This window comes from Oxyura jamaicensis, chromosome 5 (genome assembly GCF_011077185.1).
Source record: "Oxyura jamaicensis isolate SHBP4307 breed ruddy duck chromosome 5, BPBGC_Ojam_1.0, whole genome shotgun sequence".
NCBI classification, from domain to species: domain Eukaryota; kingdom Metazoa; phylum Chordata; class Aves; order Anseriformes; family Anatidae; genus Oxyura; species Oxyura jamaicensis.
This window is the reverse complement of record NC_048897.1, coordinates 38,055,461-38,073,886: the sequence shown is the minus strand read 5'-3', so window position 1 is coordinate 38,073,886 and position 18,426 is coordinate 38,055,461. Positions and strand designations below refer to the sequence as shown.

Sequence of the window (18,426 nt, the reverse complement as noted above, 5' to 3'; positions counted from 1 at the left end):
CCTGAATCGTGCCATCTGTTTCTTGCCCTCTGTCTCCTGCGAGAGCAGGGGGGCCTGGCGGCACAGGGCGGCTCCTGGGGCACGCAGGTGGTGTTGGCTTTTTCCCCTTTCCAGACAACCCGCTGCTGGCAGCAGATGGTCTTGCTGCATGTCCCCAGGTTGCTGGCTTCATCGCAGGCCCAGATACGTAGCTTACAAGCAGCTGCCCTGGAATTCTCAAAAAGGTGTTAAAAAGGAAGATAAAAAGAAAAAGAAAAGCAGCACATCAATTTTTTGTTAGCACCTCGCTGTTTAGGTGCTAATTGAATCCAAACCATTCTCTTCACCTTGTGGATATCTGTCTGTCAACAGCTGCCCCAGACCTAAGCACTTGCTTCCTAGGTTATAGAAGCACACTCCTGGTAAGGTCAGCTAATAGGGCTACCAAATGTTAGCTTTTAAACAGTAGCAAACTAATAAACTCATGATTGCCTGCAGTCTTTTACTTTCTCACTGCTTTCCTTAAGCTGCAGGTTAGCTTTCCCTGCCGAAGGGACTTTTGTCTCCCTGGGGTTCTTTTTCTGGTGGGAGAGCTCAAGTGGGGACGAGGTCTCTAAGTGCTGTTTCCAGGCAAGGTCAGTCCCTGATGGGAGAATAGTCTGACCTCGTTAAGTTACCCTGCTAACGGTATTTCACCTCACAGGGTCATGCAGCATCACCAGTGCACATCTGTCATCTCATGGAGAGGAAAACAAAACCTATTGCCTTTGGCCCAGACAGTAGTTTGAATGGTTATGCAACTCGCCTGACTTTGGGATATATAGATGCGCTCACTGGAATATAACTATTTTCTAAACTGAATAAATCCAAGCCACCAGGCTCACCTGGGGGACAGCTGTGATGCTGTGGTGTATGGATTGGGTTTGGGTACCCAGAGCTGGGGTTAGAGCACCTGTCTGGCATGGTCATGGAGACAGCATCCAGGTGTCTTGTCCCAGTACCTGCTCTGGTCTCCTGGAGCAAAGTGTTTCAGTAAGACTGGGAGAAACAGAGGGACATAGCAGTCACTCGCTCTCCTTCACTTAGCAATTTGCTCTTGTGTCCCATGGGTGTGCTCTGCATTTAATACCTAGTCTGGATTTGCCCTGAAACTGATGCAGAATGAAACCAAATGCTGAAACTCAAAGAAAAACTCCACTTTGGGGGGCAGGGCGGGGAATTCTTCTGACCACACTTAGTATCTCCTTGGGCTAGTGGTGTTGCTGCAGGAACTGTTCAGGAAGTAGCAGATCTCTTGTGTTTGTTTGTTTGTTTGTTTTGTGTGTGTGTGAGATACTGAAGTGTTATTTGTATATTGTAAATTTTTAGAAGAGAGTAAGGTATGTTGCTGGATGTGGGGAGGGGGAGTCAAGGAAGATTATATGCTTTTCAAAACCAATTTTCAAATATTCTGTAGGGAAATGAAGAATAAAGTTGTTGAAAAGTTGTTAAACAAGTGAGGTACACCTAAAGCCTGTGCAGAGCACTTCTGTTTTAAAAGGATGAGAAAACAAATTATTTCTGAAGCTGACCACATGCGGTGCTGTGAGGTTCTCGGGCTGCAAGTAGGCCCCTTGGTGGCCGTGGTTAGCATGGGGTCATGGGGCCGCGGCTCAGTGCAAGGCCGGCCGCCCAGCCTTGGTCCTGCACGTGGCGCTGACTGGCTGCCGGCCCAGCCTTGGGGCATGGCGTTGGTGTGGGGATATGGTGGCATCTGAAGTCGCCATCTTGTCTGCTCAGTGCAGGGGATGAAGTGGGAATGTTTATCCCACAGTTACGTACCCTGTCAGGAAACAGTCACAGAGGGATGAGAGAGAACTGTATGTGGGCCATTTGTTTCTCTCCTCTTCCCCTGTGTGGATGAAGACTGGCTTTTCCTGAACATATAATTTTGAACCTTGGTTCTTTTATAACTACATAATGAATTTTGATCCTCTGTGAAGCTCCTTGGCATCCACCTCCCTGCGTCTACCTTTGATATACATAATTTTCTTTACCACCCAACAATCCACACACAAATTTTGTTGAAAGAAGATCTGGAGCTGGCTCAGAGCCACACCGGTTCCTGTGTGTGGATTCCTCTCTCCTAACCTTAGGAGGTAGTGCGGGGCTGTCGGCCGCAGCAGGGTCCCCTGCAGTGACAAACCTGCGCGTCCCTCCCCCCCCCATGGTTCCAGAGCATATGGTTAGCTGCCTCTCCTCCCTTCTGCAACGCTCATTTTTCATCCCTCTTAGCACATGGGGCTTGTGCTTCAAAGTGAGGACACGCTTTGATGCAGAACAGAGGCAGCATTAGTTGCTAAAGTATCTCTCTGCTAAAGAGAGGATTTACGTGCACAGAATGGCCTTCGTTTTTTGGGAACACTGGGCAGTAACTACAGATGCAGAATTTAGGATTTTTCTTTTTAGAGTAACTGTCCTTCACCTTCTGTCCGCGGTGTCATTTGTTTTGTTTTTGTTTTTCACCCTTGTTAATCACAAATTAAGGGACAAGTACTGGACATGTGCATAAACTGTATAAAAGAAAAAAAAAGGAAAGAAAAGAAAAAAAAAATACGTTTTTACTGCATGAGCCAGAAAAGAACTCAGAAAATGTAAGCGAGGGTAGCACATGGGGGGACGTCTTGTTGGATTTGGGATTTTAAATAATCCATAAGAGTTGTACTGTTACATGGAAAGTATGGTAACAGTATAATGGGCACATATATCAACAGGCATTTGTTCAAAGAAGGTGTTTCTCTTAAGGAAGATATTTTGGAGATGATGATTTGCAAGTACTTAATTTATGTTGCACATATATGCTGATTCCCTTTTTTCCTTTCTAGGTAAAAGTATGGATGAAATTAAGAAGCTGCTGTTGTTGGTTCTGGGATGTGCTGTGCAGGTGAACATTTAAAGGCTTGAAAAATACTCTTTTTTTGAATCTTTTCAATCTTTTGTTATTTCTGGACTGAGAAAATCCCTCCAAAGATCACTGCTGTATGAAAAAATCCACAGCTCAAGATAAATTGTGAAGTCAGATTGTGAAAAAACACAATAGGTGAATGAAGTGAATGCAGAGAAAAAGACAGCACAGGGAAAGGAAGCATAGTTTATGACAGACTAACCTCAAACACTTAAATCAGATGCAGGATATGTACTCTTGCAAGTAATTAGACAACTTTGATAACAGTGTGAACAGATAAGCTTCAAACAGTGTTCTTGATATCAAGATTGGTGGTTTGTTTTCTTATTATTTGGAAATGCATGTGGAGTAGTACACAGTTGATGCAAAACAAATAGATAAGCTAACAGTCTAAACATTTGTTTAATGAAGCCTGATTTTGTTTGCATAATCACTTGATTGGATATTATATGTAGAACATCTAAGTTGAATAACTACTTTGTATATTCATGTGGGGATTTTTATGTGGCCTTTGTTAAATAAATGGACAGGCAACGTATATGGGAAAATCCCCAGAAATAGGCGACAGTTACCAGATAAAGAAATCAGTGTTCTGCCCACCAAACCTCCCTGGTAGTAAACAATAGACGCATCGTGGGCTAGCCTTTGCTTATAATTGACCTTGTTTGTAGGTCTGTCTAGTGTTTTTGTCATGCCTTAGGACACTTACCCTGCTCAGCTATGTCAAGTCAATTATGTCAGAGTAGCGCTGTCTTCATATGGCTGAACTTCATCTCGGTGCTACATTGCAACACAAAGAACAGAGGTCTGATTTGGCAAGCTGTTGTGCATCCTCAGTCCCCATTTACGGTTCTGAGGTTCTTCCCAATAACATGAGTGGTGAGACTCAGAAGCAGACCCCAAAGAGACACTGCAGAAAAAGCAGTTTAAAAAGCTTTAATATTTAACTTTTCTATTGCCTTCTTGTAACCACTGTGCATTGTAATGTAATTAGTGTACAGTTCCTGATATATTGATAGCAGATGTCTGACTTTAAAGACTTCTAGTGAAAGATTTACTAAACTGTTTGTCTGAAATGTCACTCCTTTTTATCCAGAAGATTTCCTAACCCTACTTTTTATCTAAATCACATGTTGATTTTGTCCAACAAGCAAGGAGAAGCACTGATGTGAATAGTATCTAAAGGGACGCATCTTTTTTCGTTGTCAAAGCCATGCAAAATGCAAACAGGAAAGCAGACAGGTTAAATGATGCAATGTAAATGTAGGTCTTGTACTCACCTGGTTTATGCTTGTGCAGCTCCATTAACAAAGCTGTGATAATTTCCTCCAGTTGTTGCCCCACCTCTTGGTCTCTTTGCATTTTTAACTTGTTTATAAAGAGCAAAACCAGACTTTTAACTTAGCCTTACTTGTACTGACTGTAAAAGACTTGAAATAATTTACAGCATGATTCAGTGCATGCTCCATGTGGAGCAACAAAGTGTTATACCTTCTAACATGACAAAGTGTTGATCTTGCATGTTTTGTCATTAGCAATGTAGTGATTTTTTTTTGGGGGGGGGGGAGTGGTGGAAAATGTGGTAAGTTTTAGGATTTAGCACTGTTTCAGGGAGTGTTTTCTTTTAACAGTGTGAAAGAAAAGAAGAGTTCATTGAAAGAATAAAACAGCTGGATATTGAAACCCAAGCTGCCATTGTGTCACACATTCAGGAGGTGGGACTTGCAGTATTTTCTTTGTTTTTTTTTTTTTTTTTTTTTTTATCCTCTCCTTTCCTTGACTTATCAATGTTTTTGCTATATGATGATGCTTGAACTTTCATGGTGGATTCATAAACTTAAGAGAAAAAATGATTGTTTTGTGGATATGCTATTGTAATCAAGTTAAAGGTGAAAATGGTAGGCATTTTTTAAAATGGTAGGCATTTTTTTAAATGTTGTGCTTGCTGCTTATAGGCTATGTAGAAGATATTGTTGTAAGAATATGTGTGTAATATTTTCAGAAAGCATGTCTGGCTTTGGAGCTGAAGTCCCATTTACAGTAATGATGTGGGCACATGGTCCCTTAGTCCTGTGGCCGGTAAGACACAGGTTCCCTAGAGGTGTGCTTGGACCAGTGGGGCTCCAAGTCTGGTGGTCTTGAAAATAAAGCTCTGCAGCTGAAATTAGACACATGCTTTGTTTTTTAAAGAGAAGCTTGATTCAATGACAGGTATATTCTTAGATTTCCCAAAAAGGAAGGACTATGTGTAGCTGTTAGGAACCAGCGTGCTTTGGAGATCCAAAGAGAAGCCCTAAGGAAATGCCCTCTGCTTGGATGTGCCTCACTGGGAAATGGTCACTGGATGAGGTCTGGTGTCCTGAGGTGCAGGTGTAAAAAGCTTAATGCACTGAGAATTAATGAACAAATAGTGGAAGTCTAATTTGGGAACATTTTCATTAACATTTTAAAAAAAAATAGATCTGCTTTTAAAAAAAAAAAAGAGATAAGCAAATAAAGTAGAATATTCTTTAACTGATGGAGGTTGAGATCCTTTCCACTTGCATGGCATTTCTGCTGAATGATTGATATGAAACCAGTGTGAGCAAGGTATCAGTGAAAAGAAACATTGCTAGCAACAAACAGAGATATTTTGATTAGTCCGATCCTCTCAGCTCTATCAGCTGCAAATTCATTGAAAACGGTGCTTTTCAGTCTTAGCAGTTCCTTCTAATTCCTGTAGTGACCACCTCAGTGCTTGAAGACAGTTTCCAAAATATCTGTCTACAGGACTTGTGCTTGCATATACCTGACCACTTCTAAAAATCATCAGTCTTCATAATTAAAAAAATATATAAATACTCGAAATTGCTGAGTAGTGTTACAGTTAACCTAGTCAGTCTGTTATTTCCCGCCTGTTTTTGGTGAAATGTGGTATGTTTCTTAACAGATCAGTAGGAGAACCTGGGAGATGCACCACATACAGCAAAAAAAAAATTAAAAATCAACCGGTGGAAACACTTTTTTTTTTTCCCTTGTCCCTAGGTGACCCACAACCAGGAGAATGTCTTTGACTTGCAGTGGCTGGAGCTCCCAGACATGGCCCCAGAAGAACTGGAGTCTCTCTCCAGGAATATGGTTTTCCACCTCAAGAGGCTTATTGATGAGAGAGACGAGTGCACAGAGGTACCTTGACTTCTCTCTCTCTTATATAGTGCTGATGTGGAGCAGCACATGCAGGCTCTCTTCCCTCTGTTTTCTTGTTGTTTTTTGTTGTTGTTGTTAACTGGGTTTCTATTTTTTCTAAACCTTTGAACTATACCTCTGAAAATCTGTAGAAAGATTGTCTTTTTCATTCACATATGAACACTGAAGTGTGGTGAAATGATTGGTAAGAAGAGTGCATGTAGTAAAGAGACCGAAGTATTTCAAGTTGACTTTGTCTTGAGATTTTTATCTCTGCATGTCTGCTCAACCATTCGTCTTTGTGATTGCTTGCCTGTCTCTCCAGTGATATCTACCATCATGGGTTCCGGTGTCTTTGCTTGCCTTTTTTTTTTTTTTTCCTGTGTGAAACAAGGTCTATCTGTTGCTGACTCATAAGTTCATCTTACTTCAGATCTCTGCAGGAGGCTTCTCCCCTTCTTTTTAGCCTGTTAACCTTCTGTCATGCATTTGACTTTGAGAATGTGTTAGTTAAAATTGTTAGTTCTTACAATTTATATGAGTTCTCCAAGCAAAATAGGCTGCTTATTTTGAGCACTGGAAAGGAAATGTTTTGGTGGTCATGGTGGAAATTGTTCATCTCTTCTGTGTGACTTTCCCACCTGACTATCAGTTGAATTCTGTATGACAGGCTAATAATTTTCTAAATTTATACATCATTTTTCGATGCTTGAAAAACAGTGTTTAATTATTACTATATTTATCCCACTACACTACACGCTTCTCTGTATTTCCAGGTAATTGTAGATCTCACACAAGAGAGGGACTATCTACAGTCTCAGCAACCCCCAAGTCCTCTGAAAGCACCAACTCCAGATTCTTCACCAAACACAGCTAGCCCTCCTTCTAATGAAGACAAGCAACACATTGCAGTTGAGTTGGCAGACACAAAGGCTAAACTGAGAAGAATTCGACAGGAACTGTGAGTCACCAGTGACTTTTGCTTCTAGAGAGACTTGTGTATTAAGTCTTGTGCATCCTGAAAGTGCAGTTGCCTATCAGCTTCGGTATATTGACTTCCATAAGAGCTCTCAGTATCATGTTTTTCACAATTTTATTCATATTAGTAGGCAGCCTCAGTTCCATCTTTCTTCCTTCTTAACTGTTCTTTAAATACAGAGTGATGGCTACTTTTTCTTTTTGTCTCTCATCTCTCCGCTATTTTAAAATGCTAGTAGTTATCCGCACTTTTAAATTATTAGTGAGAAGTCCCAGAGGACAGTAAAGCTAGTTATAATGTCAGTAGCACCATTAAGTACCAGACTTGGAACAGTTGTACTTAATATTAAAAAAAAAAAAGAATAGTTGCAGTTTCATATCTGTGATGCATGTGGTATCACAAGAAAACATACCTTACTTCTATGAAGTTGTCATGTCCTCAAAGAGGCTCCGTGTTCAGTATATGCTAGGAGGTTTCTGTCCTTCTTTCCAGTTTGCCAGCAGGATCCATGCAATCAATATTGTTTCAGAACAACAACAAAAATATTTATTACTATTTTTTTTTCTAATCCTTTTCAGGGAAGAGAAGTCTGAGCAGCTTGTTGATTCTAAACATGAAGTTGAGCAGCTCACCCTAGAGCTGCAAAAAATAAAACAAGAGGTAAGGTGGGCTTAATTCACTGTGACAGACTTCCCTATTGAAGAATACCTCTTTCACTGTGAAACTAAAAATGCTGTTCTGTGTATTTTTCATTAGAAGAACTCGAGTTACTCCAGCAAGCTGTTTGACAATTATGACTGTGGCATAGCGATGATACACTTTCCACTTAACTGGTGAGAGCAGTCTCATCTGTTTAGTTTGCAAATAGCCCAGTAATGCTTGCAAATAGCTGAGTAATGCCTGAAGCTTTTGCAGCACCAGGCAGTGGAAATAGCAGAGTCCCAGCAGGCTGAAGTAATCTCAGTCTTAGGCTGTACAGGCTAGTAGAATTCTCTTACTCCTGCACCAGGGGAATGTTATTTGCCTACTCTTAAGAAAAGAAAAAAAGGTAAAGAAAAAGATAAGCTTAAAGAACATGTTTTCAACTTAGATTTTTCTCCCTGCTTTATCCCGTATGTCTCTCAGAATATCCATCTGGCCTCAGATGCTCGCTCTGCCCGAGCATATAGAGATGAACTGGACTCCCTGAGAGAGAAGGCAAACCGTGTGGAGAGACTTGAGATGGAACTTGTTCGGTGCAAAGAGAAACTTCATGATGTGGATTTTTACAAAGCTCGCATGGAGGCAAGTGAAAATCAGGACAAAGATTTGCTGAGTAATCCTTAATGTTTGGCTTTCCTTGTGTTACCAGTTCATATGTCATTTGTCAGAGAGCTGACTGTAGCAAAACATGAGAGCAAGTGGAAATTTCGTAACATATGTTATAGTTACTGACTTAGCAACATCAAAACTTCTTTCAGTGGTAGGAAAGACTTGGTGCACACAAAGAATAAATACCCATTAGTTTTAATAAACCCTGCTTAGTGCAGTGTTACGTGGCTAGACAGGACAGACCTTTTCTGGATGCTTCTTCTACAATATCCAGACCTTCAGTCTAGCCTTGAAAATTTACTCTTAGGTAAAATGTCTGTGTTCCAGACTTGATCCTTTGACCAACATCTTAAATATCATATGTAAATGAGCTAAATGAACGTCTGGGTATTTTTCCTTAGGGCTCTGTAGCAGCTGCAGCTGTTTGTTAAAGCGGATGGGCATTTTGAAGCATGACCTCAGATGACAAATTCTAGCCACCCTTTTTTGCAGCTGTTGCTTGTAGTAGAAAGAGAAAACTTGGATCTCCCGTAGTGCCCTGAATAGGGTATGTCAGTGAGAAGTGTATACCTGTGTTCCAGTAGTAATGACAGTTATTCATCTTAGTTACCTGCAGCTATACCTATCCTGCAATTACTAGATAATTTAGGTTGGAAGGGACCTTGGAGATCATGTAGACAAACACATTGCTCGCAGCATGGCTGACCTTAAATTTAGGTCAGATTGCTCTTATTTTTTTCCTTTTGATCCTTTGAGCCCTCCTCACCTAAACTGTCAATAATCCACATGTGTAATGCTTCAGCCAAATTCAAATAAATATCCAGACTTGCTAAACATATTTGAGGTTCTGTAATTGACACCCCCCCCCCGCTATAATTAGATAAAATCCCAGGTCTGAGATACAAGAGTGATATTGAGACTCACATTTGTCAGGCTGGGAACACAAATTATTTCTGCTCTAGAAACCCTACTTCATAGGTATTTCTTTTTCCTCTCTAACCTAAGGGGCCAGCTAGCTCTTGTTTCTTATGAATAGGTTCACAAAGGTGGCTGGTTATTAAATGTAGTAAGCCTGCAAAAGCCTGCCTCCATGCTCAGGAATACCCAGTTTACATTAGAGGGTATGAAGCTCTGCCTCTCTCTGTCTTCCTCCCTCAAGCTGGCAAATCAGTCATGCATTAACCTGGCACGCTAGCTCTCAGTATAGCATCCTGGTCTTTCTCTTTTTACTGTGCACTGAAGTTGCTTAGCTTCTAATGTAATGTAGCTTTGTAATGTAGGTGTAGCTTAGTGTTGCAATAGGACAAGGGGTAATGGCTTTAAACTAAAAGAGGGGAGGTTTAAATTAGATATGAGGAGGAAATTTGTCACTCAGAGGGTGGTGAGGCCCTGGCACAGGCTGCCCAGAGAAGCTGTGGATGCCCCATCCCTGGAGGTGTTCAAGGCCAGGCTGGATGGGGCTTTGGGCAACCTGGTCTGGTGGGAGGTGTCCCTGCCCATGGCAGGGGTGCTGGAACTAGGGAATCTTTAAGGTCTCTTCCAACCCAAACCGTTTTGTGATTTTATGATTCTACCTCCTGCTCAGAGGTTTTAGCTGGAGCTAGAAGTTAGTTTTTAGCCTTGTCTTCGTCTAAGGGCAAGAGCATAGTTATTTCTTTTCTGGAGTTCTCAGCCTCCTTGCTTGTCCTGGAGCCAGCAGTCTTCTGTTCTACTGTCTGCATGCTAACCTTGCTGCATTCAGTAAAGAGACCTCTGGTTCAGTTCCTCTTTTGTTCAATTTTTTTCATTCTCTCTTTCCACCCTGGCGGTTTTTGGTGAAAGCATTGAGTACTGGAGATGAGTGTTGTCTTTCCAAGGATACCTCCCTGAGATACAGTAGCTGATGGGATAAAGAATATTTCCCATCAATATTGCACTTTTCTAACTCTGGGGAACAACGTGGCCTATAGCAAACGTAGTTGCTGCCATAGACACTGACCTCTCGTAATATGTGGCAGGATTGCACAGCTGTTTGCAGGCTGCTCTTTGGTCTAGAATAGCCAGAGTGTTTCACATTCTCCCCACTCCCTCTCTTGATCAAGCCTTGGCTCAGCCATCAACTGGCAGGTTTGTGCGGTGGCTGCATGAGGCAAACTTCACTGGTTTCATGCTGGTTCATTCAGGGGGTTCCATGGGGCACTAGCCTGTCATTGTTACGGTCATGGAGTAACCCAAAGGCTGTGCGTAGTAGCCAGTATCCAACTCTCCACGGTCCCTCAGTTTTCTGTCAGTCTTTCTCAAGTCTTGCACCTGTCCAAAAAGAGGACTGAAGGCTGGGATTCAGTTCAGTGTCTGCTCAGACTCCTCTCCTTCCCTCAAAAACTGTTAGGTTTACCATTCCAAGTTGTGTAAGATTTCTGCAGGCATGTATGATGGTGGAGATTTTTTACCACTGGACTGTACAGTGCCAATTCATCTTGTGGCATTTTCTGGTGTGGTTGGCCTCCTGAGCTCCAAATCTTAAGACCTGAACTAATTTCACAGAGGCTCAGCAATGAGTAGGTGTGTAAAGTACAGTGTAAAACACTTTTCTGTGATAATATGATACCTTAAGGCTCATAGGGTCTTGGCAAGGTTGTTAATAAGTAGTGCCAAATCGGTAAGTGAGGAGAAAAAATGGTTTTAACTTTGTGCATCAGTGCAGAAAGCTTTTAAATGGACACTTGAAAATCTTTTCCTTCCTGTTGTTCACATACACATTTGGTAGTTTGGGCAAAGAATATGGAAGGTTCTCTGTGTATGATATCATGATGAGCTTTAGGAATTGTGCATTGTTTTCCTTTATTTCTTGTCAAAGTTTTTCTGAGAATACATTCTAGTTTGACTGTTGTCTAAGGAACATGGAGATGAATATGCTCTGGACATCTTCTTGCTGGGGGTGGGTTAATGAATTCATAAGTGTGAATATGGAGGAGCAGGCTTCACGCAGGGCTTCCTCTGTAGAGGTGCTTCTCTTCAGCAGAAAGTTTCCCTCTGGCATTCCTGTCCATTTGTGGTGCTCCAGAAGATCAGATTATTTTCAGAGGCCAGAGAGTCTGCCTTGCCCATTGTTCTTCCTTCTCACTGCAGCCACATTGCCACACAGGATGATGGGAGGAATTTCTGTGAACATTTTAAAAAAGCAAAAACATCTCTTATGTATTTTCATATAGCTGTCCGAGGCAATGTTTGATTGTCACAAGATGTTAACTGTATCATGGCTCTGTAGGGGCAACGTCTGAACTGCCAGAAGGGAGTGGTTTGAACTGTGTTTAATAGCTAGGTCTGGATATGTGTGCAAATTCTCTAGTTTCAGATTTAAACAATCTGATTGCTACTTCAGTTTCTGAAAATATCTTTCAGTAGCAACACACCCTGATTGTGCAACCACTTACCCCCAGAGTTAATTGTAACCATATGAGCATGTGATGCTATTCTTAAAGCTATTTCAAGGCACAGTGATACAGGATAGGAACACAATATATAATTTATTTCAGCGACATAATTACAAAAGCAGGATTATGTATGTTGGATATTAAACTATCACAAGTTAAGCAATATAAAGCAAAGTAGTTTTGAATCTCTTGCCTATTTAATTCAGTGTATTTTCAAAACAATGATTGCTGTTGACTTAAAAAAAAAAACAAACCTCTGATTAAAAAATAAATTCATAGCTGCAAAAAAAGCCACCATGTAATTCTGGTGGAAGCATCACGACAGCATGACCACCCGCTGAATTTTTGACTAACGAACAATTTGTAGATGGACACAATTTTAGGTGGACTGTCCTATGCAGTGAGCTCTGTGAGACATTGGTGCTGACATGCTGTAGTTAGAACAGTTCTGCCTTCCAGGCTTTGAGATGTAACTCTACAAAGATCCCATGGAGTAATTATTTAAATTATATGAACTTTTCAATGTTAAGGCAACCTCAGATCATGGGTACACCAGTGAGCAATGTTGACCTCGCCATAGAAGGCATTTCCACCAGGTTATTAATTTAAGATTTCATCAGAACTGCTTTGAACTGACGTGTCCACCCTTCCTGGGCACTCAATGGAAAGTGCTTGTCTTCCATATATTGCAGCTCCCAGTGCTGTGTGGTTTGTACCGGAGCCTGGATATGTGTGTGTACTTGGAAGATAGCTTGACTCGTCATGAGACTCTGAAATAACTAGTTCCTGCTTGGTAAGCTGTTTTGGGCATAGGTCTGAGGCTGTGTTTTTGAGGTCAGACTCAACCTTCCTGCTTAGGGCTGTGGTCCAGATTGAGTGTGACAGTCTAGCAAAGTGAACTGATGGTGTTGCCATTTCATTACATGCATTCCGGCAGTTTAAATGACATTCAGCACATTTTGTGTTGTGTACTTCCTCTGGTCTGTCATCTGTGTCAGCCTTTTTAGTTTGCCCACCCTGAAGTGGCTTGGTTAGATCAGACTTGGCCCTAAATGTTGTTTCTATAAAATTAGTGTTTCGTTATTATTATTACTTTAGTCACTTGCAGACTCAGGCATTTTAATTGTGGTAGTTGAAGCGCTTCACAAGCACTAACAGACTTGTCCTTAATGCTGCTGTAGTGAGGAAATTATTCTACTTGTATTTTGCAAGTTTGTAGCTGACCCAGGGAGAGATCAAGGGCAATGTGGTATGCATAAGGTAGACTTCCGTACTATGCCATCCACAGTGAAGATGCCCAAACAACTAAGGTTGCTATATAAGGCTCTTAAATCATGTTTCCCCTCTAGTATCAGAAGGCAAGGGGAATAACTGTCACTAGACAGTCTTAACTTGTGCTTTGCAGCTTTTCTTTTTTTTTAAGATAGCTGAGCCACATGAGGCTTTCTAAGTATGATTCTACCCCCCAAAACGCAAAGGTTGTTTCTGGTTAAGCAGTGAAAGCAATTTGCTCATGCCTGGTGATCTTTCAGGCATCTACTTGGTTTGGATGTTTGTGGTCTGAGAGCAGACGTGAACACTGATGTCAGCAGAGACTTTACATTTTGAAGACTGTTGTCCAGGAATAAGCTTGTCAAGCCATAAGCATTTCATCCTGCCCGCGTAAACATTTTGTTGTCTTGCATGTGTAATTGAAGCAGAGGAAGGGAGTGGAGGAAGGGAACAAAGGGCGAAAGAAAATGTCTTTAGAAATTGAGTGGTCTGCCTCATACCCTATTGTAACGCTTCTGGGCAAAAATCCTTCCTGTACCCATTTAATCTTATAAATGCTGATGTGTTCCTGCCACAGAAAATGGTATCTATGATTCAAGACTTATATAAGTATCGTAAAGAGTAAAAGCAGTGAGGTGTATTATAACTTGAAATAACATATAATTTAATAGATGTGTTTAAAACATGAGCAAGGACACATGGCTGGATTTTATGCTTTGGACATTTCTTATTTCTGGAGATAAGATATTTGAACACACAGATCTTCATTTGTTGCTTTGCTAAGAGTGCTCTATAATTGTTTCTAATATTGCGGCTGTTGCAGAGTTAAACTGTTACTGAGTAAAAAGAGATCCAGCAGCGTTAGTGCTGAATGACATGGCTTGTGCGGTTAATGCTCAAGTGTTTATTTGGGAGGGCGGGGTGGCGGACGTCAAGTGTAAAACAACTTCTTTTGTTTAATTGATTTAAAATTCTGTTCATGAGAGAGAAACTTTGTTGAACAGACGTTTACATGTAAGCGTACTGAAACAGCTATGGACATAGTGATATTGATGGATAGTGCTCCTCAACATGCTTTGAATACACTATAACATTTCTTTAAAATAAATAAATATAATGTAATTTGTAACTGGGGAAACTGAGTCAGGGACTGCAGTGAGTTGGCTAGGGAAGTGACATTATGACAGTGTAATTGGATCTGAACAGTTCTGTCTTCAGTCTTCTTAGCGTACCTCTTGATCTAGCCCTGTAAAAAGAAAAAGGAACTCCATTAGATACCTAAAATTCAGAAAAGAACAGTAAGGAAAATATTAAATTTACTTTAATTATCCGTGAGTCACTAATGAAACATGGAATCATCCCCCATTAAAATATCAGGTTAAGTCTTTTTTATAAAATAAAGAAACAAGTCATTTTTTTTCTTGTATTTTGCAATGTCAATTTATGAAAGTCACTTGGTCTTTGAAAAGTCACTTAATGTAAAGAGATTAACAACATTACTTTTTCTCTCTAGGAGTTAAGAGAGGACAACATCATATTAATTGAAACAAAGGCCATGCTAGAAGAACAGCTAACAATGGCAAGAGCTCGTGGTGATAAATTGCATGAACTAGAAAAGGAGAATTTGCAGTTGAAATCCAAACTTCATGATGTAGAGCTGGTATGCCCTCTCTTTTTCATTGTGCTATGTTTTCGAAGTTCTGTTTCTATGCTACATCCCATAAGTTGATGCCTGAGTAATCAGTGGAGACAGGCAGATAAATTAACAGTGCTGTTAAAGATGTCTATAGCTTGAACTTTGTGTACATGCATTCTTAAAATATTATAACATTTACAGTTTAAATATTGCCAGTGCTACTGTGTGAGACAGTTTGACAAATCCGATTTCATGCAAGGAGGTATATTACTATTTTAAAATAGAGATTGCTTTCATATATACTGATAAAGTAGATGTTAGTATCTGTCACTTAAGGAGAAATCTGTTAGATACAGGAAATTAAATCTACTGCAGCAATTGATCTTTTTTGCTGGAAACAAAACCCACAGCAGTCACAGTGATTTTAAGAATCCATCACTGCTGTGATGAGAAACTAAATTTTGGATTTTTTTTTCTATAACATAAATCAGAGATGTGGTCTATTGCTTCATAGACAAGATTTTATAATCCCACTAATAATAAAAATACTTTTTCATCTCTCCCTTGTATTTTACTTAATAGTTTGCCTTTTGCCTCTAAGTTTTGAATTATTGTGGGTTTAGCTGTATAAAAACAGGGTATATTGGAAACAAAGACATTGAAGGTGCTGTGTTTAATGACTTCCAAATGAAGGTTAACATGATGCTTCAGCATTTCCAAAGTGGCTGGTGATTTTGTATACTGCTTCTCTGGGTGACTTGATGAAATTTTGGGTAATATTTTCTCAAAATTTGAGACTCAGAATTCAGGTCTCACAAACATAAATGGCCAAAGTAATTATTGGAAGCAATGGTAGCCTCATTTTCTGGATTTGTTTTCTGGATAATTAAAACCCCCAAATTATGAGGTCAGATATCTACTTGCTGATCCATATGACTGGATCCAAATTTGACATGAATCGAAGAAGGTAAGTAGAATTCAAGGTTATATTTTCAGTGTCTCCAGAGCGCCAATGCATGATGCTACACATTTTTGAAGAGCTTAGCTCGGGAGACATCTTGAAGCCAGCCAATCTTACCAGTCCTGTTTTCTTACCAGTTTTCATTCATGTGTGTCTTGCACAGGATCGAGACACAGACAAGAAGAGAATTGAAGAACTTCTAGAAGAGAACATGGTCTTGGAGATTGCCCAGAAACAGAGCATGAACGAATCTGCACACCTAGGCTGGGAACTAGAACAGCTGTCTAAAAGCACAGATCTTGCAGATAGTGAGTACCAGCTGATGTAGCTGCTGTTGTGCTTCTGTTTGTGGTCTCTGAAAGAGTAGAGAGGTTACTTGACTGCAAAGGGAACAAGAGACTCTAAGCTGGCTGGTTCATTTTGACGAGTTCCCTTGCTGAGCCACCTGACTTTGAACATGGTTTGGGGGAACTTATAAAATGCATTTCTCCTAGCTTCTGATTTCTTACGAAAACATTAAAATGTCTTCCTTTTATTTTGTTTGTCACTGAAAGAGTGACTTCAAGTTAAATGATAAAAAATAAAAAATAATAATCAAGGTTGGTAAATGACACAGCAGAAATGTGATACTGGGATATTTCTAACTGAATGGCTGCAAGGGAGTCTGTGATCTTTAGTATTCTTCAGTACAATTAGTACAGACAATTAGCACAGGCAATTAGCTGGTCTTTAAGTTCCAGGAAGTAGTGTATGCTGAAGTCATTTATTTTTACTAGATACTGAAAAATGTGTATGGGTAGAATAACTGGCTGATTATTTTTTTGAATGGTTGATTTGATTTCCATAACTACCACAAATGTAACTAATGCTCACTTCGCTAGTCAGGCCTTATCATTGGTTTCCGTGTCTAACATTCATTCTGTTTATAATACCAGCCTAAACAGCAATCCTAAAGGGAAGTTGGGAAATGCAAAATATTTCATGCAGTTCAGTGTGCAGATTTTATTGATTAGTCACCTGATTCTTCTAACTTGTGTATTTGTCTTTGTGTACCAGAACAGTTTAAATGAAGACAAAGGAATAAATTTGAGTAATCAGATGTTCTTAAGTTCAAACTTAAGAATATTAAAAAAAAAAAAAAAAAAAAAAAAAAAAAAAAACACTTAAGTTTAAGTTTTCACTAGCTTTTGGAACTGCATCATCCTTGGTCTTTTCACAAATACTTTTTAGTGTTTTACTTTCTGCCTTGATTTATTTCCTCTTGAGGAAGTATAAAAGGGTATCAAAGTCTATTTTGCTATTAAAATAAAATATGCAGCTAGCATGTTTAAAGTGGCTTCAGGAGAGTTAGGAAAGTAAGTAGCTTTTAAGATTGTTATACGTTCAGGTACTTCCCTGTTTATTAAAGGTTTTAATTATCATCTGTAGAAAGGGGTTCTATTTTAAATAAAGTATTTACTTAATAGTCAAACTGAAACGATAAGGATCTAACTGCAATTGTCTTCATAAAAGTGAATCTTAAGGACCTAGAAAAGAACATATTTGTGAATTGATTAGTGCCACCTTCTGATTCTCATGTTTCAACAGCTAGAAAGTCCTTTGTGTTTGAGTTGAATGAATGTGCTTCGAGTCGCATACTGAAGCTCGAGAAGGATAATCAGAGTTTGCAGAACACAATCCAAGAGCTGAGAGATGCCTCCTTGACCTCCAGAGAGAGCAGTCTAAAGTTTGTGGAACTGGAAAAGGAAAATCAACAGCTTAGCAAAAAGGTAATCCTTGTTCACAGGAACAAACAGAGCTCTTGGGTTTTTGAACACAGTGTGTGCAGAGCTTTACAGCATTCCTGAATGATGAGGGATTGGAGGGAATTCACCAGTGTTCTTCAGTAAGACTGAGGATGTTTTTGGGCCCTTCTAGTTCATCTTATTCTAACAGTGGTATATTCTGTCACCTTCTACATCACCATTTCACTACTTAAGTACATCATTGTAAGCAAAAGTGATTCTTCCTGTTTCATAAAAGCAGTACTCATTTTCCAGTCAGACTGTACTGTCGATTTTGTCCCTTTTTGTTGTCTTACGGCAGTCAGTAGTGCTTGCTCTACCAGGTGAGAAAGCCCTGGCCACACTGAAATCTTTTTGTTCATTTGAAAGTTTTAATATTTCTGTGCAAGTCAAATAAAACACACAGTTGAAATCAACTTAGTATATTTTTTAAAGAAGTCCTTTCTGCCCATAGTCCTGCATCAGCTCTTTCTCCTTGTCTCGTCCTTTTGGCTCGTAGATATTCTCACTCTCTGCAAAGATCTGGCTTCTTTTAATCACTGGTAACGAACATGCAGGTTGTAACTTTTTAAATGTATTTTTATATATATGTCTGTGTTATACTCTGTTATGAGCTTAGTTAGTTCAAATGCCGGTGTCTTTGTGAAACGCAGTGCTCAGTGCACCTCCAACTACTAGCTCCGTTTTTGTCTGGCTGTTGACTTGCATTCTGAACTCCAATGAAATGAGCCAAATGCCAGCAGGGAAAGGATGCTTGCTATTCGGAATAATTTCCTTGACAACTTTTTCCACATTCCTACCTTTGCTAAATCACCCAGGATATAAACCCCCTTTCTCTCTTCCCCATTGCTACTCTATGCTGTGTGTGTGACAATAATACAAGGATTCCGGTCCTCTCTGGCCTGCTTATGGGTCAAGTGAACGCTTTACAGAGCAAGGAGAGAAAGAATCTTGATATGAGGTGCTGGTCATGGATTACTAG

At 40.0% G+C, this 18,426-nt stretch overlaps 1 protein-coding gene across 3 annotated transcripts in view; it reads left to right on the top strand.

The window, feature by feature from the left end:
- Positions 1 to 18,426, top strand: part of CCDC88C (coiled-coil domain containing 88C) — a 91,886-nt gene that overhangs the window by 40,558 nt on the left and 32,902 nt on the right. For all 3 annotated transcript variants that reach the window (XM_035327404.1, XM_035327405.1, XM_035327403.1), the window contains exons 5-13: positions 2,844 to 2,902; positions 4,555 to 4,638; positions 5,948 to 6,088; positions 6,865 to 7,049; positions 7,646 to 7,727; positions 8,193 to 8,351; positions 14,577 to 14,723; positions 15,824 to 15,968; positions 17,248 to 17,429. In XM_035327404.1, the coding sequence (XP_035183295.1) occupies positions 2,844 to 2,902; positions 4,555 to 4,638; positions 5,948 to 6,088; positions 6,865 to 7,049; positions 7,646 to 7,727; positions 8,193 to 8,351; positions 14,577 to 14,723; positions 15,824 to 15,968; positions 17,248 to 17,429 (1,184 nt within the window). The remainder of the gene's footprint in view (positions 1 to 2,843; positions 2,903 to 4,554; positions 4,639 to 5,947; positions 6,089 to 6,864; positions 7,050 to 7,645; positions 7,728 to 8,192; positions 8,352 to 14,576; positions 14,724 to 15,823; positions 15,969 to 17,247; positions 17,430 to 18,426) is intronic.